This window comes from Scyliorhinus canicula, chromosome 24 (assembly GCF_902713615.1).
Source record: "Scyliorhinus canicula chromosome 24, sScyCan1.1, whole genome shotgun sequence".
Taxonomy (NCBI): Eukaryota; Metazoa; Chordata; class Chondrichthyes; order Carcharhiniformes; family Scyliorhinidae; genus Scyliorhinus; species Scyliorhinus canicula.
The window spans coordinates 7,907,548-7,932,327 of NC_052169.1; the positions used below are offsets into that span (position 1 = coordinate 7,907,548).

The 24,780-nt window shown below is 44.8% G+C and overlaps 1 protein-coding gene across 5 annotated transcripts in view; it reads left to right on the forward strand.

The window, feature by feature from the left end:
• terb2 (telomere repeat binding bouquet formation protein 2) overlaps positions 1-23,957 on the forward strand; it is a 33,025-nt gene extending 9,068 nt beyond the window's left edge. For 4 of the 5 annotated variants that reach the window (XM_038784525.1, XM_038784528.1, XM_038784527.1 and 1 more), the window contains exons 2-8: positions 525-614; positions 4,399-4,480; positions 13,616-13,755; positions 17,016-17,077; positions 18,505-18,605; positions 22,212-22,303; positions 23,664-23,957. In XM_038784525.1, coding sequence (XP_038640453.1) covers positions 525-614; positions 4,399-4,480; positions 13,616-13,755; positions 17,016-17,077; positions 18,505-18,605; positions 22,212-22,303; positions 23,664-23,821 — 725 coding nt within the window. In that variant the 3' untranslated portion in view covers positions 23,822-23,957. The remainder of the gene's footprint in view (positions 1-524; positions 615-4,398; positions 4,481-13,615; positions 13,756-17,015; positions 17,078-18,504; positions 18,606-22,211; positions 22,304-23,663) is intronic. The other variant, XM_038784526.1, reaches the window with a different exon arrangement.
• Positions 23,958-24,780: the final 823 nt, after the last annotated feature.

A 24,780-nucleotide genomic window follows, 5' to 3' on the forward strand; every position in this document is an offset into this window, starting at 1 on the left:
AACTCTTGTGATGATCATCTGGAGGGATTCTGAGGAGAAATCCATAGACATGAGCTTGGGTTCCGAGCAAAGTGCGTGTATTTGACCACATTCATTTTGTGTGTTTGAAATGGATTTTGTGTTAAGGTGACCATTGTAAAGTAAGATATTTTCCAGTCATATATGGTTTATCCGTCATTACCGGCAGCTTTGAGGAAGTTCAGTTAATCTGATCGATGGATAAATTCTAGATTAGAATTTATCAAGACCTGTTAGTTTTATTGGCTTCATTTGTATACAAAATTAATATGAAGATTCATTTATGCCTGGCCCAGAGGGTTTACCAGTATGTACTTAAGTGACATAAGAGAGTAAAGCCTTGAGATCCAATGTGACAGTTATTCCGCAGTACATTGCACTCTGTTTTGTGAATTGTATTGAAGGAGTGAAGAGATTTTAGCTTTTCACCGTTGTGCATAATTTTGCAACACTTATAGTTTTATGCTTTGTAAAATATTGAAAGCTTTCTTTTTCCTTTGTTTCAGTGATAAGTTCGAGCCTCCAAATTAAAATGCACAAGAACAAAAAAGCCTGGTTTTCTAAAAGTGTAAGCAGGAACATCTGTGATTTTTGGGGTATGTATGGAGTGTACTTTTTCTTTGAGATTTATTTTTATTTGATTAGCTTCTGGTATATCTAGATTTGGAACTTTTCTTTCAAGTTGGATGATCAGCTTATTACGATCTACTTGCCTGAGGATAATTTACCATTTTTGGCTGTAATGCAATTTGGAAAAATTCAAATAAAAGTGCTTTACAGGTAAATATGTGAGTACAACAGTAATGAACATAAGTCTCTCATAATGGGCAAATGGTGGGGCAGATTTTGGGATGAACTGTCAGCCGTATTTGGAATATTGTTCACAAACATCATGATTTCTGTAATATGAAAGGTAGGACAACAGCAATATGCAAGAATTGATTACATATTTATAATGCATGTTAAAATATATATTATTGGGGCAGCACGGTGGCACAGTGGTTAGCACGGCTTCCTCACGACGCCGAGGTCCCGGGTTCGATCCCGGCCCCGGGTCACTATCCGTGTGGAGTTTGCACATTCTCCCCATGTCTGCGTGGATCTCACCTTCACAAACCCAAATGATGTGCAGGGTAGGTTGATTGGCCACGCTAAATTACCCCTTAATATATATATTTTTGGCATAACCTCTCGTAAGTTGAGCATAAGCTCTCTGGCACACTAAGTATGCAGTTACAATGGATATGTCTCTGAACTACAAATTACAAAAACCCGCAACTTCCATGCTGATAGCATTAATATCCACATCTGAGCAAAGAAATGTTCATTTTATTTTGGATTCAGTATGTAAGTTGCAATATATGCTTATTGTCAGCTGTCAAAAGTGGAAGACACTGATCAAATCCATGATGTTAGCAATTCTTTCCCAATTGTAGAAGATCAATAGCTTGGAGTTTTATAACCATTAATGAGGACAATCTTTTAATAGATGCTTGCCTCTAATTGCTTAGTAGCTTTGGTGAAATACTGGCGAATTGTCCAGTTTCTTCAATTGGAATATTCATCGGGATGCTGCATTAGTCGTGATTTCGTTTATGAAAAGAAACTGGAAAAGCAGTGCTATTTTGCAAGTTACTCTTTTATGTTGTTTAAAAGTTATGAAAGAATTTTGTTTTGGTAAAGAAGGCATAATGCCAAAAATATAGCTTATCACTTCCAATAAACTACTGGAATTGATGACGTCAACAAATGTAGTCTGAAGATTGTTTTTTTTTAGTTAATTTAAGTGTATGATAAACAGGGTGGGCATGCTATGTGCACAACTTTTATAAAATCTTAATTACTTTCTTATGTCATTATATCAGAATTTATTAAACATAATGGAAAATAGCATATCATCTTAGAGCACACCACGAATCTGTGCAGCTTATCATGCCTGTGCTGGCTCTTTGAAATAAAAACAATGGTTTGGCCTCGACTGGAGTATTGTGCCCAATTCTCGACATCGCCCTTCAGGAAGGATGTGATGGCATGGGAGAGGGTGCAGAAAATATTTCCGAGAATGGTTCCAGGGCTGAGGGAATTCAGTTACGTTGGTAGGTTTGAGAAGTGGACCTGTTCCTGAAGTGATTTGAAAGAAGTGTTTGAAATCCTAAAGGGATCTGGACATAGCCAAGAGAGCCTTCTCTCTAGCTGGACAGTGGTTTATGCCAGTGTGGTCAATTCCGTGTTGAGCATTGCCTGGTGTGGCTCAGGACATCCATTCTGGCATGGTAGTCTCTGCTGCTTTTGCAGCAGAGGGAGACAGTGGGCATAATTCACTGGTTACTATTTTCTGTGGCTCTAGCTCCTCAGCCAGCTGCACCTCTTGTTTCTGCTCACCTCTTCCGAGATCAGCCTCCAGAGATCACAGCTGTTAGCGATTGTCTCCCAGGTGTCAGTATCAATGTATACCATCTTCATAATCTTACTTACATGTGTCCTTGCCATGGAAGCATGGATGCCCAGGAGATTGTGACCTGGTGGCCAATTCACTGCACGTAAGGGGTGAAAGTTTTCCGTAAATCGGCAAAGGCTTATAGCGGGTGGGAAAGATGGTGTTGAAGTCGCTGACAGCAATGGCGTCTTTCCCTGCCATATAGTCCCACACTTGGGGAAGAAATAATCGCAAGGGGCGGGTCCCACAACATATCGCTGGCGGGCCAGCCACTGATTCGCCTGCCCTACCAGCAGCTTAGTCTCTCGAGGATCGGGCACCCTTTTCTTTTTTTTTATTTTAATAAATTTTGAGTATCCAATTCACTTTTTCCAATTAAGGGGCAATTTATTGTGACCAATCCACGTACCCTGCACATCTTTGGGTTGTGGGGGCAAAACCCACACAGACACGGGGAGAATGTGCAAACTCCACACGGACAGTGACCCAGAGCCAGGATCGAATCTGGGACCTCGGCACCGTGAAGCAGCAATGCTAACCATTGTGCCACTGTGCTGCCCCATGGGCACCCTTTCCTAAGGCCGCTCCAACACAAAGGAGTTTACCCTGGAACCCCCGCACCCCTCTGAAGACTGCCACTGGCATTGCCTGGGAATTACTCCCTCCGCCCTGAGTGAAGCGCCTACCTGAGTTCCCCTGGCCGGTCTGCTCGCCAAGTGCATGTCTTGGGAGACCATTTGGGTATCACTGCCGTCACGCTGACATGAATGGATTTTCTGACATGGAGGGATGATTCAGGCATAGGGACCTGATAATGATGTGTTAATGAATTCAAATGAAGTTCCTAATGTTCAACATCGAGAAATGTGGCATTGACATGGGAGGGGAATTGTATCTCACGTTTACGTTGACACAAAATACAATTTGGCTGTTGTTGCAATATTTTCCGCTCTCTCGCCAGACGTGCCCAATGTGAGTGGGAACGGAAAATACCGTCCATGGTCTTTGGATAATGGCCATCGTCCTTCCGATGAAAGTGGCTGAGCCAGTGCAGATGTTGTTGGCTTTAGGCAGAGTACACGGGGAGAAACTGTACCCATAAACTGAAGGGTGGAGAACCAGGAGGCACAGAGTTAAGGTAAATGACAAAGGGAAAACATTATCCTACGCAGCGAGTGGTTAGGATATGGAAAGTTGGACGCACTGCCTGAATGAGTGGCAGGTTCAATCAGAATTGGATAATAACTTGAAAAGGAAAATTTTGTTGGGGTATGTGGAGCGGGAAGTGGTAATTGGATGAGTTGCTTTTGTAGAAAGTCGATGTGGGCTGAATGGTCTCTTGTGCTGCAGTTGTGCTATAATAAAGAGTCCATCATTTAGAGCCTAGGCGTGGAGAAATTTCTTCACTCGAAGGACTGAATCTTTGAAATTTTCTACTCTAGATGCTCAATCATTGATTATATTCAGGTTTTCTGGGCACTAGGGGAATCAAAGGTTATGGAAATAGAGAAGGAAATTGGAGTTGATGTAGAAGTTCAGCCATGATATTGAAGGTTGGAGCAGGCTCGAGGGCCTGAATGACCTAGTTTTGCTCCGATTTCTTATTTCTTACATTCCTGGACCAGTACAAGGTTTGCTCCGTGGTTTCATGTTTTACTAGTGCAAAATACTGTAATCAGAAATTAGAAATTTACTGTGTAAATTGGGCTAAAATAGTCAGAATGTTGCTTAAAAAAACACAAAACTAATTGAGTTAGTTGGAAAGCCTGTAGTGGTTGAGACATTTACCTTAATAGCTGTGAGTTTGTATTACACAAATAAGCTTTGAGCACGTTTCAAGTGTTGTTGGATGAAGCGTTTGCATTTGCCGCAGTGACTGGAGTAAAATATATTCATATACATTTGTTGTTTTTAATGCATGGCTTCTGTATTTGTTCCTGCAGTCACTGAAGGTGGGATTATTACAAACTGGTCTTCAGCTGATTTCTTATTTAGCAATGATGCTGCTCATCCTGATACACAGAGGTACGATACCATTAAAAATAGCATATTTTGCATTTTTTTAATGTTACATATTGCAGATTATTAGTTGCACTCTTAAAGAAAGTATTAGTGAAGGCCTCTAGAAAATAACTAAACAGTAGCAATTCAAGCTGAATTTAGCACAGTGGGCTGGTTTAGCACAATGGGCTAAACAGCTGGCTTGTAATGCACAACAAGGCCAGCAGCGCGGGTTCAATTCCCATACTGGCCTCCCTGAACTGGCGCCGGAATGTGGTGACTAGGGACTTTTCACAGTAACTTCATTGGGGCCTACTTGTGGCAATAAGCGGTTATTATTATTGAAGATGTTGCCACTGAGATCTATTGCGGGAAGGTGCAGCAAGCCCAAGGCTCGGACTGGTGTGAGTGGAAACTCGCGAGAAGGCCAAAAATTGGTTTTATGGTGAAGTAAAACCAGGTTGTGATTGTGCTCATCGGAAATCAATGGCCAGGCCGCTTTTCCTGCTACGACACATTGGAACATCATTTCAACATTTTTGCATATCCTTGTAATGTCTCCTTACCCACCGCGGTTGATCATCCGGGCACATGAACGTGCAATTAGAAGAACATGTTTCCCAATGGTGTGCACCTGGCGACCTGCACTTTGCTCCTAATTTCAAAATTAGTTGACCTACCTTGCATCGTGCAGCACTCAGAGGAATCAACACCAAGCTTCACAGGCTTTGAGAGAGTTGTGACAGGAAGGTCTATACATACTAGACCAGCGATAAGGCGGGGCTGGCTTTTCACGGGCTGCAGGGCTAGTCCAGTACTGCTGGTTATGAGTGGGGAAAGCTGCACTCAAGCACATGACTGGGGAGGTTGGTCGGGTGAGGGGGTACAGTACATGAGAACAGTGTAAGTGGTCTGAAAATGGGGATGAGTGAGGTCCACAAGGGGCATGGGCACATCCATTTCAAAATATTCAGGGCGAGCAGACGGATATTATGCGCCAGAAACATAACGGTATCAAGGAATAAAGCGGGTGGATTGAAGAAATCTGTAAGGGTGGGAAACCTAAGCTCCAGAACAATGGGAGGGGCAGTAATAGTTCAGCACCACCATCCTCCAACCTTCAGCGATGGTACAGTACACGTTTAAGATGCTAAGAGCTGTGCGGATGGATTGGAGGGCAGCTGCGTGCACTGGGGTTCGGGTGGAGGGGGGGGGGGGGGGGGCGGAGGGGGCAGTGGTAGATGAAGTGGAATCCAACTGAACTGAATTCCCAAATGAGAAGCATAACTGACGCACAGTAGGGACCTTTCAATCACAGCACAAGGAATGAGGAAAGTGAAGCAATGATGCCCATTCATGCGAGAATAATCCTTCAGAGTGGCTCTAATCAATCTTTTTCTTTTAACCCCTCATTCGCAGAATCGAAATTCCCACGAGTCATAACCAACTGCAGAGCATCTAGATGGACGAGTCCCAGAAGCCTGTTAGAAAGTTGGCGCTGGATGATTCATTGAAGAGAAGTCTCGCCCCCCCCCCCCCTCAAATAATCTCATCTCCTGAATAAACATTTATCCTCATACTTATTCCCAAACCTATAATGTTAGAATACATTGAACGAGGCTCCCAGTGCCTGTGCTGAATCCAGGTCCCTCTCCAAAGCAATCTCACAGCAGTTGGTCATGTTCAGGATAGTGGCGAGGGTGGTGGTGGGGTAGGTAGGGGGCAGGCTTTTAAACACACCCCTCACTGGCCATCATTTCAGGGGTGAGTGCTCTCCCACATGGGTACAATGTCCTTCAACCTACATTCACTGACGAGTCATTGAGAGAAGGAGACCCTTCAGAGCTAGTACTGACACTTGAATGATTCTCATTGGTACTGCAGGGAAGAGACTTATCAGGAAGATGGAGCCTGGATTTATCGCTGCCTGTACTGTTGTCTACAGGCAAGAGAGAAAATGAGGAAGATTGCGACGGTGGGACCTGGATCATCAAAGAGCGGACCAATAGCCTCAAGTCCATGGGCTAGCAGGGCCTCCTCCAGACACGGGATGAGGCTCAAGAGACATCATGCATCGGTGGCTCCCAAAACCCAGGGTCTACATCTTATCTGCAGATGAGCAAGAACCAGTTTTGCCAATGGCTCCGCATGTCCAGGAATGCGCTGACTGACATTTGGCACATTCTCCAGGAATTGGTGCCATGGGGACTGGGTGGGCTTTGAAATCTATCGGCTCTGAAATTAATGGTCACTCTGAATCTCTGTGTCAGTGGCGCCTTTCAGAGCTCCACTGGAGATCTCTGCAGGACGTCCATGCCCAAATGCATTCATGAGGTTATAGGTGCCATTTTTGGCAAGGCCCACAATTACTTCAGTTTTGATAGGTCAGTAAAACCAGGGCGACAGAGCCCAAGGCTTTGCTGAGATTACCGGATTCCCACAAGCACAAGGTGCCATCAATGCGTGCCTGTAAAAGCTCACCGGCAGCAGGCTCTCCAATACATAAACTGGAACGGTAACTGCTCGCTCAACGTTCACATGATCTGCAACTGTAAGAAACTGATCATGCAGATTTACGCCAGATATTCAGAAAAATCAATGACTCATACATCTTTGAGCAGATCATGGATTCCGCATATCTTCAAGGGGGTAGTAGGACAATTGGCCGAAAGACAATTGGCCGAAAGACAATTAGCCGACAGACAATTGACAGACAGGACAATTCACAGACAGGACAATTCACAGACAGGACAATTGGCCGATAGGACAATTAGTCGACAGGGAACCCGCTTAAAATAGTTATACTAAATTACGTACTTCAACAATTGTTATATTTAATTACTTATTTCTAAAATTGTTATACTAAACTATTTATTGTTAGGGTCGTTTTACTATACTACTTAGGCTATTTGTAAATGACGTAATTAGCAGAACGTCTTCTGAACACTCGCATCCGCCAACACCTATTGAAAATCAAGCTTCAAAAGTTAAAGAAGAAATAAAACATCTTGCTGCACAATCTGAACAATTGCCCAGCTCTATCATTGATAATGTAACGTCCGATATCCCCTTGACCATTGTCGGAGCATTACCAAAAAGGGACTCTCTCAAGCGTACGGTGCGACGAAAAAGACCAGTAATAAGTGAGGAAGAACTATATAAGACTCCAAGAGGTGATGATTTTTTACTCTATGAAAATGAAGATGTTTCTATATTTGGTACGTTTAAAAATTTTGGAAATTTTATCCAAGAAAACCGAGTGGTTTTGTGACGGGACTTTTGACTCTGCACCTTTGGGTAAGCAGCTATACACGATCCATGCACTAATTTGTGAACGTAAAACAGTGCCACTACTTTATTGTGTAACAAACAGTAAAAGTGAAGAGAATTATGATTTAATATTTAAATTCATTACAGAAGGAAGGAATTTAAATGTGACGTCTATTACAGTGGACTTTGAGAAAGCAGCTATAAACAGCATCAAAAAATATTTTCCTCACGTTTCTGTGTATGGTTGTTTTTTTCATTTGTTAGTTTTTAGTAAGCTGTTCATATCATTTAATAAATAATTTGTTGTATTTCTATTTCGCCTATCCCTTTTATTCTTTTATTTTTAATAAGTGTCGGCCAATTGTCCTGTCTGTGAATTGTCCTGTCTGTCAATTGTCTGTCGGCCAACTGTCTGTCGGCCAATTGTCCTGTCTGTGAATTGTCCTGTCTGTCAATTGTCTGTCGGCCAACTGTCTGTCGGCTAATTGTCTTTCGGCGAATTGTCCGCACACGCTTCAAGGGACCACACAGGATCAGGTCTGGGTTCTCGGTGACAAAAGGTACCCGCAAAGGCTATGGCTGGTGACACCCGTGCGACTGCCTCAGACCCCTGCAGAGCGAATGTCCAACGAGGTTCATGCCGTTAGCCAAGCATTGGCCAGCAGACCACAGGCATTCCAAAGATTCAATTCTGATGCCCGGGCAGATCTGGCTGAGCACTCCAGTATATTCCCCAGAGGATCCCACAGATCATTGTGGCTTACTACACGCTGCATAACCTGGAGCTGCAAAGGGGGGAGGACTTGTGATAGATGACGAGATAGCGAAGCCGTATGTCTGCTCCGATGAGAAGGGATACGAGTGATGGGTTTGAGGAAATCATGGCTGCAGGGAAAGAGCACAGTAAGAAGTCTTACAACACCACTTTGAAGTCCAACATGTTTATTTCAAACAATAGCTTTCGGAGCACTGCTCCGTCCTCAGGTGAACCTCAGGAGCAGTGCTCCGAAAGCTAGTGTTTGAAACAAACATGTTGGACTTTAACGTGGTGTTGTAAGACTTCTTACTGTGCTCACCCCAGTCCAACGCCGGCAACTCCACATCATGGCAGGGAAAGAGGCCATGGCATAAATGTTGTCCTGATCCTTTGAAGGACGATGAACCCTCCGCAGCATTTGCCCTTGCTGAAATGAGGTACTAACTGGAGAATGGCATCCTTGCATCGGAAACCAGAAGGTGCTGACTCTTCAAAGTGTACCTGCAGCATATCAGTCACAAGGGCACCCTACAAAAACCAGGAGCTGTCGATCTCACTGGGCTCGCTGTGTGACTTCAATGTAATAAAGCTCCTTAAAGAGATCCATCTCAAGCAAGAGAACTATGTACTCTGTGTGATATCGATGGTGAATCAGATAAGCCACGCTTGGGACAAGGCGACCAATGACGTTCTGCTCTGATCTATTTAGACATGACTCAGCCGTCTGTGGTCCATTCTTCCAAACCACACTGAAATCCGGTATTCTCAGTTAGGGATCCTGGGGCGCATTTACCTTCAGGTTAATGTGAATGAGGATTATCTGCACATGATGATGTCAAACACCTGCCTGCCACATATTAAAATGTCTCCTCTTTAACAGGGACATCGTACCCTCATGGCAAACAGGCACCATTGCTAATAAAAAGCACATTTCAGTTTCAGTACATCCTTGCTCCTATCCCGTTGCTCTCCTCCACATTGTCTAAAGCAACCATGTGCAATTCCAGAGCATGTTCAAAGTCTCTATTTGCCACCAGAAATCACCATTTCTAATGAGCATCATTGACCTCGGTAGGTCTCAGGTCAGGGGAGGTACAGTGCCTCACCTCTAGTTTGCGACTGTGAGAGAGGCTGAAGGTTGGATGTTTGTGCGCCAGTTCAATAACCTGGCAGGAGCCAAGCTTCAGCAACTTAAGGTAGCAAGGTGCCCTACTTATTGGTGAGCTCAACAGATATGCAGTCAAAGTGGAAAATACGATTGGCTGACAGCAGCACACATGAACTCGGAGTATGGGCTCATGCCATGAAAATCCTGATGAGGGACAGAGAGCATGTGGTGTAGCACAATATATCAGACTCCTTCATGCGTGAACACAGATCTCCTTGACCACTAAACCTTCACCTTTCAAGAATGCAGAAAAGACAAGAGAAGACCTTTGCCTCAATCTTACACAGTCAAGAATAAACATGATACGACCCTGCCAAGCATGTGAACAAGGTTCGCTGCACAAGAAGATTTAATGGTAAGGTGGAGGCATCAGTGATATGGAGAATGATCTGGCAAAGGGCCACACACTGTGGTGATATGTAAGCACACTGTAAACCCATCTACGGTAAGTGAGGGTAGGGACCAAGGTTTCACAGCAACACAGCTCATAAGGAGGCATACACAACATAGATTTCACAGAATTTACAGTGCAGAAGGAGGCCATTCGGCCCATCGAGTCTACACTGTCTCTTGGAAAGAGCATCCTACCCAAGCCCACGCCTCCACCCTATCTCCATAACCCCACCCAACACTAAGGTCAATTTTGGACACTAAGGCAATTTAGCATAGCCAATCCACCTAACCTGCACATCTTTGGACTGTGGGAGGAAACCGGAGCACCCGAAGGAAACCCACGCAGACACGGGGAGAATGTGCAGACTCCGCGCAGACAGTGACCCAAGCTGGGAATCGATCCTGGGACCTTGGAGCTGTGAAGCAATTGTGCTAACCACTATGCTAACGTGCTGCCCATGAGATATGAATTGAGTACAATTCCATTGTACACATGTTATGCCACTGTAATGCTCCTAAATCTTGGATTGGATTTGTTTATTGTTCGTGTACCGAGGTACAGTGAAAAGTATTTTTCTGCGAGCAGCTCAACAGATCATTAAGTACATGAAAAGAAAAGGAAATAAAAGAAAATACATAATAGGCAAAGCATGGTACTTGTACCAAGGTACTTGGTAAATCTTTTCAACTTTTCTAATCCTACTGCTTCATCTTGACATCCAAAACTGAGGGGGAGGCAGCCTGCTGTGGGGCAGGTGCACTCTCCTTGGCCTGTGGAGCTGGAGGTAATGGGGTCACAGGAAAAGGGGATTTGGATTGGCCAAAGAGACCTGGAATCACCTGGCTGGATATCCCCGGGGTGTCCAGCTGCTGATCCTCCTTCTCCTGATGGGGCCCTGAGGACCTTGGCTGATCTGATTCCTCGAAATGAAATGGCAGCTGGAGTAAGATCGACAACCCCAGCCCAATGTGTCCACTGATGGATGCTACAGCACTGGAGTGCTGATCCTGCAGCAGTAAAAGGCTGATGGCCTGGACCAAAATCTCCATGGTGGCTGCCAACCTGCCAATGTTGACCTTGTTTCCTTGACATGAACATCAGCTCAGGCTGAAGACGGACCAACTCCCCCATCATCTGTTGCAACCTGAGGAATGCAGCTGAAAACTGTTCCAGATGTTCCCTTGATTGTCGCTGCATCTCCAGCAACTGGAGAAGACTCCTGAGGCTCATCATCTAACTCTGACTTCGGCAGAATCATGGTCACCAGCAGTCCTTCAACTGCTGGCAACCTCGGATGGCCCACTCTGCCTGCTGTGGAACAGATTGTGCACTATGCACACCATATTGTAAACCCGAGGTTGCTCTAGAACTGCTCTCTGCTGGTGGATGTTGTGGTTGAGCTCTGTGACAGGCCTGTTGTGTTATCCCCTGGTTCCTCGTCTGAGGCGTCGTTGGGGCTGGAGCTGAGGGCCTGGCTTATGGATGCCCTCAGGAGCTTTCCAGGGAAAAGAAAGAAAGGGAAGATTATTAGTGCATGGCTGGCCACTCTAAAACAGGATATTACACTCGTGCTATGGTTCTCTGATGGATGAGTTGCTGTAGGCACTCACCCACCACACAGTTGGTGCAGGCACAGTCAATGTTCCTCTTTGGCATGCTCTACGACACGGTTTTCAAACTCGGTGAGCACCTTGATGTCAGGCACTCCAACCCTAATCTGGCATGTCTCCCTCCTATTATGAGTTTAAGCAAGATGTGAGTCAGGGCCGATGATAAGGATGCCTCACAAATGTGGGTGGTGAGTGGAGTCATAGATGGGATGACAATGCAAGCTCCACAGGAGATGGCGGCAGATGGGGATCATAGAATCATTCAGCCCATCCAGTCTGCACCGACCCTCTGAAAGAATACTCTACCTCGCCCCACTCCCCCCTAAACCCGTAACCCCATCTAACCTTTGAGCACCAAGGGACAATTTACCATGGCCAAATCAACCTAACCTGCACATCTTTGGACTGTGGGAGGAAAGCAGAGGAAACCCACACAGAAACAGGGAGACGGTGTAACCTCCACACAGAGAGTCAACGAAGGCCGGAATTGAACCCGGGTCCCTGGCGCTGTGAGGCAGAAGTGCTAACCACTGTGCCACCAAGAATTGTGAGGTGTGTGTGAGTGAGTGGTGATGTTCCTTGAATTGGCAGTGAGAGAGAAGCCGGTGAATGTGTGATTTGAGAGTAATGAGATGGTTGACTTACTCCGGCGGAACAGACAAGAGTTTGGAGTTGGCACGGACCATCACTTCCACCACTTCCCAAGCTTGATTTGTGAGCTTGGTGGACTGATTGAAAGCAAAGTAAGGGTAGAAGACATCGGCGGCCCTCGGCTGTCCAACAGGCACTCCAGTGAGGTGCTTCCCATTGAGAGCCATATCTTCCGTGGAGCTGTCCTGGCAAAACTGTGCAGGGGTGCTGTTTCTGATGCCTGGAGTGAGGAAGCGGTGAGCTGACAGATGAGCGGGCGATTCAGAGGCCAGACATCAGTGACTTGGCATGTTTCGTGTATGCACATAATTAAAAAATTTTTTTTTAGAGTACCCAATAATTTTTTCCAATTAAGGGGCAATTTAGCGTGGCCAATCCACCTAACCTGCACATCTTTGGGTTGTGGGGGTGAAACCCACATAGACATTGGGAGAATATGCAAATTCCACACGGACAGTGACCCAGGGCTGGGATTTGACCCCGGGTCCTCAGCACTGCAGTCCCAGTGCTAATCACTGCGCCACATGCCGCCCCTTGTATGTACATAATTAATGAGGCAGGGAGCAGATGTGACGGCGCAAAAAACCAGTCATTGTGGCCGACAGAAAAAAGGCGGATTTTACACCCATTCTTGTACATAGTGCAATGGAGGGGGGAGGGGAGATTTTTTGGATGGGGGTGGGATGGGATATTTTGATGGTGGGTTTCTCATCCTGCAAGGGTGGGCGGCCTATCCGAGGCCCCGCCCGCCCCAGTATATAATTGTGGAGAGATTGGGGTGGGCAGGAATCTAGCGGGAAGCCCATTCACCTCACTTGACAATCGATTCCCCCCCAGTGCCGCCTACATGCTGCTACGACAGCAGGGTGGAGCGTAAATTTCAAGCCCACTGTTGGAGACTTACCCAGGCATTTGTACCTCCAATGTAAGGCAATCACAAATGATGTCAAGGTGCAAGAAACTCTCTCCTATTGCTGTGTTCTTAAATTTTGGAGTACATTCCCCATACTGCAGCAATCAAACCTGTCTTGAAATTTCGGAGTACAGAGCCAGGAAATCTTATGCCGGTATCTGACCAGCTAACGATAATATTATTTACGTTTTGGTGACAAATCTATTAATTTCACTTTTTGACAGAGAAACGTGCTGGTACCTTATGGATCTTAAAAATTCCGTGAATCAGTAATAAGAAGTGGTAATGGAATAAGAATATTTAAACATAATTATTTCCTTCTTTGGGCCAGCTTTAAGTTTCAATGTAATTCGGCTTCAGGGGCTGATTCATATATTCATTGTTTTATCATTTTAGAATCTTTGAGAGTTTGGACTTTGTGGAGGACAAGGCTACAGTTTTTCATGCTAGCTACCTATCAGCATGTGAGGAGTCTGGGCTCAAGGACAGTGTAGCTATGGGTCACTTTCTGCTTCCTCCATCTTGTCTTCATGAAGGTTAGTGCTCAGCTGATAAGTGAGATGATTAATATTGTAAACATTGATCTCATCTTTGGCGATTGCGAGGCGGCATCAGGGATTTTGAGCTCGGGTTAAACTGAAAGAATCCTTAGGAAATAAACAATAAAACTGTGGTTGGGGCTAAAAGAAGATAATGTGGGGCGTGACTGGTTTAGGCAAAAGTAACGTCCGGGGCACATCTTTAGAATGATGGATTTTTTTCCCTTAACCCAAACGCAAAGATCAATAAATGGCCTGTATTTGTTAAATTCACTGTAACATGGTGAGATGACAGTAGGTGAGGTGAAAGTAGAATTTGAACAAAATAACATTGCTGTTGCTGATTCGTGTGTTAAAACGTTAAGAAACAGAGTTAACGGGTGAGATTATCTGCACGTGCCCCGATTGAATTGGAGGAGATTGTCAAGGGTATGGAGGACATGCAATCGGGTAAAGCCCCAGGGCCGGACGGTTACCAGATAGAATTCTATAAGAAATTTTGGGAAATATTGAGCCCACTCCTGATGAGGACCTCCAATGAGGCCAAAGAGAAAGGAACCAACCCCCCAACAATGTCACAGGCTTTGATCTCACTCATTCTTAAACGAGGGAAGGACCCCGAACATTGCGGGTCATACTGGCCGATTTCGCTTTCAAATGTGGATGCCAAATTGCTAGCTAAGAATCTGGCCACAAGAATTGAGGCTTGCTACTCAGGGGTGATAGAGGAAGATGGCAGACAACTCAATACCAAGGTCGGAGACTTTTGAATATTATTATGATGCCCTCAGAGGGAGTGGAGGCGGAGGTGGTAACAGCGATGGACGGAGAGAAAGCCTTTGGCTGGATGGAGTGGGAGTACCTGTGGGAAACGCTGGGGAGGTTCGGGTTTGGTGAGGGCGTGAGGGCTTTATTGGCTGGGTGAAATTGCTGTACAAGGCGTCTGTAGCAAGTGTATGTACAAACAGACTGAGGTCGGGGTACTTCGAGCTTCACCGGGGAACGAGGCAGGGGTGTCCCCTCTCCCCGTTGCTATTTGCCCCAGCTATAGAACCACTAGCTATGGCACTGAGAGCCTCGAGGAACTGGCGGGGACTGGTTCAGGAAGGGGGTGTTGGAACATCGGGTCTCGCTATACGCGGATGATTTGCTCCTGTACATTTCAGACCCTGTGGAGGGGATGGGGAGGTTCTGCGGATCCTGAGGAATTTTGGTAGTTTTTCAGAGTACAAACTGAACATGGGAAAGAGCGAGTTGTTTGTGATCCAGGCCAAGGGGCAGGAGGAGAGACTGAAAGAGCTGCCGCTCAGGATGGTAGAGAAAAGTTTTCGTTACCTGGGTATACAGGTGGCCAGGAAATGGGATGCCCTGCACATGCTCATCCTGACCCGGTTGGTGGAGCAAATGGAAGGGGACTTTAAAAGGTGGGACATGCTCCCGCTGTCACTGGCAGGGAGGGTGCAGACGGTGAAAATGACTGTCCTCCCCAGATTTTTGTTTGTCTTTCAGTGCCTCCCCATCTTCATCCCTAAGGTCTTTTTTAAGCGAGTGAGTAGGATCATTACGGGCTTTGTGTGGGCGAATAAGATCGGTATTGGAGCCACAGTCGGGGCGGGGGGGCGGTGGGTTGGCGCTGCCAAACTTTCGCAACTACTACTGGGCGGCCAATATAGCTATGATTAGGATGTGGGCGATGGCGGGGGGGAAGGGGGGGGGGACACGGGAGCAGCTGGAGGCGGCGTCATGTAAAGGTACTAATCTGGGAGCTTTGATAACAGCTCCTTTGCCAATCTTGCCGACCCGTTACTCCACAAGTCCGGTGGTGGTGGCGACACTGCGGATCTGGGGACAGTGGAGGAGATACAAGAAGGTGGAGGGAGCGTCGGTCTGGACCCCGATATGCAACAACCACAGGTTTGTCCCGGGTAGGATGGATGGTGGGTTCCAGAGCTGGCAGAGGGCAGGCATCAGAAGGATGGGAAATCTGTTCATGGATGGAAGCTTTCCCAGTTTGAAGGCGCTAGAGGACAAATTTAATCTGCTGCCAGGAAACGCCTTTAAATATCTGCAAGTACGAGCCTTCCTGAAAAAACTGGTAGTGGCCTTTCCGACGCTGCCGTCACTGAGGATACAGGACAGAGTGGTCTCCGGCACCTGGGTGGGGGAGGGGATGGTGTCGGATATCTACCAGGAACTACAGGAGGCGGAGGAAGCCTCAGTGGAGAAGCTCAAGGGCAAGTGGGAGGAGGAGCTAGGTGAGGAGTTGGAAGCGGGTCTGTGGGCAGAGGTCCTGTGCAGGGTTAATTCTTCCTCATCATGTGCCAAGCTCAGCCTAATTCAATTTAAGGTGCTTCATTGGGATGGTGTGGGAAGACTGGGTTGCGTGGGGTAGTGTCTATTTAATTGTTATTGTATATTCTCTTTTTGCACTATGTTAATGTTCACCCTAGTTTGTTTTGTTATTATGGTTACTACTGTTTTATTATGAAAAATTCTGCAAAACCTAAATAAAAATACTATATTAAAAAAAGAGATAATCTGCACGCACTCGCAGCGTGTTTCACGGAGGCGAGGATGACCGCCATTGGCTGCCGTTAGGATGTTCCGATCCCGCCGATGCCAACAGGGTTTCCTGGTCTATGAATCCCGGGGGTTCGCTGTCGGCGGGACCCGAAGATTCCGCCAATGTTTCAAGCCCACATGTCCCTTCGACAGAACCGAAGAGCAATAGAACTGTAATTTCAGATTTCCGGCCTCTTGCTTTTGTTCAATTAGCAAAGTTCTATGGAAAGTGAAAAAAAATACTATTAAAAATGACAGCGGGGAACAAACAGAGTTATTTTGGGGCTTTTAATTATAAAATATGATTTGTTATTATATGCTTTTTAAAGTTTTCACTTTTCTATTCGGAAGTATGTATCTGCGACCCTCCAGCACCTCTGCCATTTTGCCTGCGCACAGTGTGAGCGATATTAGAGTACTTCAGAAAGTTGGAACATGTAGGCATAGCATAGGGAATGGGAGTCATTGCGGCTTGAATAGAGGATGTCTGGCAAATTCTGCATACTTTGTTAATTGCATTCAGGACTGAAGAGTGTTGGTATAGAACTTCCAGGGAATTGGATGGATGATGGAGTCAATTGTAATTGGTCTGTGAAATCAATAGACTTCTACTTCTCCCATCCTTTTGTATATTCATAGCGGAGTCATGTTTACATTTGGAATATTTGACATTTGTTTCCTTTTAACTATCTAAGAAATCAGAGCAGCGGTTGGAAATTTCATTTGGGAGCAAGAAAATCCTTTGCAGCCTCAGCAGGTGAGGTGATTTACATCTATTCTGTCCTTCATTCCTCAGGTACTTTGAAAACAAATTGACTTATTGAAGTAGACTGGCACAGTATTCAAAATGAAAAGCAATAAAGAGCCTCAGAGTAACCTCTAGAGACTTGTAAGAATACATTCAGTGATTGTAGACCAGTGTGACCTTTGCTTGACAGGAGTGTGGAGTCAAAGATTGATCTACAATACTTTGACAGTAATTTTCTGAATCATTTGCTCATTGAATGAGGCTGCATGCTGGTTTACTGAATTTAGTCACTGCTGCACTATTCCAGCAGGCTCCATCATTCTGCTTGCTTTCCACATTGCCTTTGTATTGAAAACGCAGGTGTACGAGATCCTTTTCAAATTCCCCATGTGCTTGTCCTCTTCGTTTAATTGCTGAACTGTTTCCCAATCTTCCTGCTGACATGCAGTTATTTATATTTGCTGGAATTAAATACATTTGTCACATGCACACCTTATTACATCGCATTCCTCTTGAATAACTGGCTTGCTTTGCCGCTTTCGCATTCCCTATTTTAGTGGCAGCGATGGCGTAATGATAGTCACCGAATGGTAAACCAGTGACGCAGGGTAATGCTTTGGGGATCCGGGTTTGAATCCCACCACGGCAGACTTGAATTCAGTAAAAAACTGGATTTAAAAAGTCTAATGGTGACCATGAAACCATTGTAGATTTTGGGGTAAAAACCCATCTTGTTCACTGATGTCCTTCAAGGAAGAAAATCTGCCGTCCTTACCCTGGTCTGGTGCTAAGTGCAACACCAGATGCACAACAATGTGGTTGATTGTTTAATACCCTCTGAAATGACCGAGCAAGCAACGCAGTTCAAGGGCAATTGGGATGGACAGCAAATGCTTGCACCCCCAGCGACTCCACAACCAAAAAAACAGGTTATAATTAGCTTCAAACAAATGTATATGTATTGGCATACACACATGCTCCGTATATATCTGCAGCCAGATAGGCAGTACTTACAGGCAATGAAAATGTTACACATTATGTAGGTCGTTTAGGTACAGTTGCTGTAGGATTGTGACAGTTGCTGTAGGATCTTGACTGTTGCTTTCAATTCTAACATAAGAGGGCAGCACTGTAGCACAGTGGGTCGCACTGTTGCTTCACAGCTCCAGGGTCCCAGGTTTGATTCCTGACTTGGGTCACTATCTGTGCGGAGTCTGCATGTTCTCCCTGTGTCTGCGTGGGCTTCCTCCGGCTGCTCTGGTTTCCTCCCACAGGTCCTGAAAGACGTGCTTGTTAGGCAGTTTGGATAATCTGAATCCTCCCTCTGTGTAACCAAGCAGGTGCCGGAATGTGGCGACTAGGGGCTTTTCACAGTAACTTCATTTGCAGTGTTAATGTAAGCCTTCTTGTGACAATAAAATATTATTATTATTAAGCTACATGAGAGAGGAGGTACTTCAAAAAAGAGGACACCTGGAATCTGCCACAGCCCAGAACTGCGAAGAATGGATCCCGGTGCTGCTAACAATGGATACAGGTTTGCCATTTCCATTTCCCTCTGTCTTCATTAAAGGCACAAATGCCTTCTGTTTAAGACACAAATTTTCTACATTATTATTCTGTGATATCTCCATGGCTGTAATGCACTCTAAAATATCCGGTGGTCGTGAAAGGTGCAGTTACAGGGAAATCTTCTTTTCCTTTATAATTATGCTACCGTGCGGCCCTTATAAAGGGCCGCACGGTAGCATAGTGGTTAGCATCAATGCTTCACAGCTCCAGGGTCCCAGGTTCGGTTCCCGGCTGGGTCACTGTCTGTGCGGAGTCTGCACGCCCTCCCCGTGTGTGCGTGGGTTTCCTCCGGGTGCTCCGGTTTCCTCCCACAGTCCAAAGATGTGCGGGTTAGGTGGATTGGCCATGCTAAATTGCCCGTAGTGTTCTAAAAAGTAAGGTTAAGGGGGAAGTTGTTGGGTTGCGGGTATAGGGTGGATATGTGAGTTTGAGTAGGGTGATCATTGCTCGGCACAACATCGAGGGCCGAAGGGCCTGTTCTGTGCTGTACTGTTCTAAATTCTAAATTCAATATTAAAACACTCCTGATACTTGTCTTCAACAAAATAAAACGCACAAACATGCATTATATATCATTGGCCGCTTTAACTTGATGTTGCCTGCATTAACAGTTAATAAATATACAGACTTTAAATTTCTGTAATACAGAAGAATATGTCTTCTGTCAAACACATTTTTCCTGAATTTTCAATTCTCCTTTCAGTGTATGCAAGTGATGATGGCTGGAAATTTTGGCTATGCCTAACCTACACTCTTAAGTGCCAAATTACTAGATATCCTCATTTATATTTTCCAATTACATATCTAGAACTTTGCATTAATCTCTTAATTAAAATTAAGTTATGGATTATAAGAAGGAGACCATTCTGACTGTTGCTGTGGAAAAATGCCAAAAAGCTATCTTTTAAATCCAGTTTTCTTAAAAGAAATTAATTCTCCCTAGCCAAACTTGCTTTCAGCACTTAATGGAATTATTGTACAAATATCAGAACGCTCTGATTATGCATTTAGTTGATAAAATAGACATTGTTAGGCTTAAATTTCACACAAATAATTTATTATGATCTAGAACTGGATACATTAGAGCGTTGTTCCGTGTTATTTGTTTCAAATGTCATTAAAACCTTGCTGATTCAAAGTAGCATTGTGGGGGTCGGTAAGCTCAGTTGGCTGGATGGCTGGTTCGTGATGTGGAGTGATACCAACAGCGTGGGTTCGATTCCCGTACCGGCTGAGTTATTCACGAATATCCGGCCTTTTCAACTTTGCCCCTCGCCTGAGGTATGGTGATCCTCAGCTTAAATCACCACTCATAAGCTCTCAAAGGGGAGAGGAGCCTATTGTCCTCTGGGACCGTGGAGACTTTTACAGTTTTTACATTTGCTGATGGGTAGTCTAGTTCATAGAACATACAGTGCAGAAGGAGGCCATTCGGCCCATCGAGTCTGCACCGACCCACTTAAGCCCTCACTTCCACCCTATCCCCGTAACCCAATAATCTCTCCCAGCCTTTTTGGACACTAAGGGCAATTCAGCACGGCCAATCCACCTGACCTGCAGGTCTTTGGACTGTGGCAGGAAACTGGAGAACCCAGAGGAAACCCACACAGACACAGGACAATGTGCAGACTCCGCACTGACAATGACCCAGCGGGGAATTGAACCTGGGACCCTGGTGCAGTGAAGCCACAGTTCTAGCCACTGTCCTACTGTGCTGCCATTTGTTTAGCTGCCAGAATGTTTAGTTGGCCTGCTCCTTAAAGTCAGTGTTAAAGCACAGGCTATGGGACAGTGATTGGAATAGGTGTTCTCTGAGGTAATTATTGGCTAGTTGGTGTGGAATTTCTCCTCGATTGGGAGCTGTGTACTTCTCCTTAGGGAGAGACAAGGTTACCTCAGGATTATGAGGGGTGGCAGGGCAGCACAGTGGTAGAACTGTTGCTTCACAGTCCCAGGGTCCCAGGTTCCATTCCCGGCTTGGGTCACTGTCTGTGTGGAGTCTGCACGTTTTCCCCGTGTGTGCGTGGGTTTCCTCCGGGTGCTGCGGTTTCCTCCCACAAGTCTCGAAAGATGCGCTGTTAGGTGAATTGGACATTCTGAATTATCCCTCTGTGTACCCGAACAGGCGCCGGAATGTGGCGACTAGGGGATTTTCACAGTAACTGCATGGCAGTGTTAATGTAAGCCTACTTGTGACACTAATAAAGATTATTATTATTTTTATTTGCCAGCTGTAAGTTGTCTTCACATGACAACAACAGAAAACTTATTCTTGTACAGCACCTTTACCATAATAGAGTCCAAAAAGATGAGACTGTGACACAAAAGGGGACATTAGGTCAAATGACCAAATGTTTGTTCAGAGATGTAGGTTTTAAGGGTTGTCTTAAAGGAGGGAAGTGAAAGAAAGAGAAGGATGGAGAGGATTTAGGGGAGAGAATTCCAGAGCTTGAGGCCGAGGCAACTAAAGGCACGGCTACCGGTGGTAGAGAGATTAAAGTTGTGGATGCCCCTGAGACCAGAATTAGATGAGCACAGAGATCCTGGAGGGTTAAGTGGCTATGAAGCTAGGAAGGTGCGGGGCACAGGCGTGACAAATGATTGGGGCTTGATGAGGGGACTGAATGCAATGACTTCAGTCTTCCCGGGTATTGAATCAGAGGAAATTTCTGCTCATCCAGTATTGAATGTCGGATAGGCAATCTTACAATGTAGCAACATTGCATTAGTCAAGAGAGGTGGTTTAAATATTTGTGTGGTATTCGTGGCACGTAGTACATGCTATGCTGCAAGGGGCAAAGTGTTAAGAACGATCATATCAGGGCAGTCAACCAATAAAGGCTTCGAGAGCTGTGGGTCACTTACTTTTTGTTAGTGAGGCACCAAGTTCCCATTAAAGAATAGGTCAGTAGGGGGAATGCTGGAGAAGAGGAGAGGATGATATTTTCTACAGGGTCGGTCTGCTTTCCAAATGAACGTTCAGCTAAATCCATAGCATCCTTACAGTGCAAAAGGAGGCCATTCAGCCCATTGAGTCTGCACTGATCCAGGCCCACTCCTCCCGCCTATCCCCATAACCCAATCTAACTAAAACACCTTTGGACACGAAGGGGCAATTTAGCATGGCCAATCCACCTAACCTACACATCTTTGGACTGTGGGAGGAAACTGGAGAACCTGGAGGAAACCCACGCAGACACGGGGAGAACTCCGCACAGTCACCCAAGGCTGGAATTTGGTCCCTGGCGCTGTGAGGCAGCAGTGCTAACCACTGTGCCATCGTCACTAAAGCATCCCGCAAGTATTCATAATCCCTTAATTTAAACATTTTCTATGATTTTAACATCATGTGTGGGCTCCCAGTGCTATAGTTGATGTCTTGCCACGTTGGGATTTGCTAAACACATCAGGTGCAATATAGGCAACCAACAACATGGGAAGCTGGCATTAATTCTGTGGGGTGCATCAGCTTCTGTCACTTTATCAATCCTAAATGTCATAACTTGTGTTTTTAGTATTTCATGGATGCACACAGTTTGTTCTAAAATGTTGCTGCATAACATTTTCAAAGCAGAAACCAGAATTTAGTCATTGAAACACCATCATTTGAAGCTGCAACCTGCCATGTTCAACAGATGTACCCTGTAAACAACATGGTTACTGGTAAGAATTAGATTGGATTTATAATTCATCAATGCTGGGAAAGTATATTGATTTTAGTTAGTTTTGTAGTGCAAGCTTGATGATACTTTTTTCCGATGAGTTAGATGGTGTTGGGTTCAAACTGCATTATACTTCTGAAGTGTATAATCCAGGGCAATAGTTCAGCGCAGTACTGAGAGGGGCTGGCATGTTTGGATGTGCCATTCAATTGAAGTCCCATCTCTGTGTTGAGTGGATGCAAAGAATCTCATTGCACTATTCCAAGAAGAGCAGAAGTGTTCCTCTTATGTCCCATTATTACTGCATCAACCAACAAATGCTGCTTGGGGTTATTGCCACATCAAGATGGCTGTTGCATTTGCTGTAACTATATCTTAAACACAATTCATGAGCTTTGAATGTTTTGGGCAATTCTAATAATGTGCAAGTTCTATCCTTAATCACTCATTCTCCATATACAACTTTGGGATGCATCCCCTTTAAAACCTTCCTGTGTTTTCCAGCAACTTTGCATCTCCATCCCCTTGCCGGCCACACACCTCTCTCGCCATCCATATGGCTGGTTCTCTGATTCTTTTACTCCTATCAGCTGTTAATTCTTCCTCTTATGTTTCACACTGTGAAAACGTCTGTTTCTCACCACGGCTTATCTTTGTAGTACCCCCTTTTATTACCATGGTTGGTGAATGGTGCTGTCGAGAAAACTTTGAGAAAGTCTTTGGCTGGGATTTTCCATTCCCAATCAGGGCAAGCACCATGCTGGGCACAAGAGCTAAATCTCAAGAGAGGTCCCAAAGCAGGATCTCCGACTACGTAAACAAGGAAGCAATTGCACATTTCACCCATCAATGACGGGCCACACCTCTTGATTTCCTGTTGCCGATTGTCATTAGCATATCACAGCACTAAATTGCCTGAATCATCCCTCCACGTTGCGCTAGGAGCCCACCATCCCCACCTTTGTCTTGCTCAAAACCAGTGCTGATGAAAGAGCTGTTTCTCTGTTTCTCACTCCACTGATTGCTTGACCTGCTGAGTATTTCCAATAGTTTCTGTTTTTATTACGAAGCTTACTTAATATGGTGTAAAGAAATAGAAATAGGTTTCCTAGATTCTCCCGGATCGTAAATCTTCCAATATTTAAAATGGCTAAAATAAATGTTAAATATCGGATGTATCTGAAATTTCATTTTGCATTTAAATCTATCTAAAATTAGGCAATTAAACGTTAATACAACTGCCAGCATTGTTTGCCCAAGGCATACAAGTGTGTAGTGGATTAATGCTATGTCTACAAGGAAAGTGGTGAAGGGGAACAATTTTGTTTCAACTAGTAATTTGTTTTGTTACTTCTGGCTAGGTTTCATCTCTATTGACGAGCTGAAGAAGTACTCAGGAAACTTATACGACTTCATTCCGGGCTGTGCAGGTTATTCGGTGTGTCGCGTCCAGAGAGAAAACATTTTCTCAGTTTTGAAAAGCAAAAACAGGAACCGCAGTTTCATTCATACAAATTAAATAGGGCTGAAATAATTTCCAGCTGCAAGAATTTATTTAGTTATCAGTGAGGGTAATAAACCTTGGTGTAGCCTGTTGTGTTTCACTCACTGCCAGAAGAGCAGAGATTAAAGAAAACCTGTGTTTATTACGTAAACTGTTTCGCTTCGATTCTGCTATGTTTTCATTAATATATCTAATGTTGCTAAAATACAATACCACATCAGATCAGACGAATAACCTTCAAACTTTTACATAGAATCACATAAAAATACAAAATTGGAATCCTCTCTGTTAGAGTCTAATCTCTGCAGCAGGGGTAATCCTAAACTCATGTGCATGCTCTGTTTTGAAACCTACTCTGTGCTATCTCTTCGTAATTTTGAACAACTTATATCAAGTCATCATACATTCACCTGACAACAAAATCCGTCCCAAATTTCACGTCTGTTTCATAATTCCCTCATGTTCCAGGTAGCGAATCTGCGCTCTATTCTTTTTATTGCCTCAACATCTTTTCCAGAGTTTGGAGAGTCCCAACCTGCGCAATAAAACAGTGGTCTTACCAAGGACGTATAGGTATCATCGTCGTCTTTTATTTTCTTTTTTTTTTAAAGTGTATACGAAACTACACTTTTTTTTTTATAAATTTAGATTACCCAATTATTTTTTCTATTAAGGGGCAATTTAGCGTGGCCAATCCACCTACTCTGCACATTTTTGGGTTGTGGGGGCGAAACCCACGCAGACACGGGGAGAATGTGCAAACTCCACACGGACAGTGACCCAGAGCCGGGATCGAACCTGGGACCTCAGCGCCGTGAGGCGGTTATGCTAACCACTAGGCCCCGTGCTGCCCTGTCTTTTATTTTCTTAATCACTTTCCATAAAAACTGAGGGTTTTTTTTTTAAGGACCTTACTCGTAACAGGGTCGTACTTGGCGCAGCGGCCTGCTTATCCCTGAGTCGCAAGGTTGTGG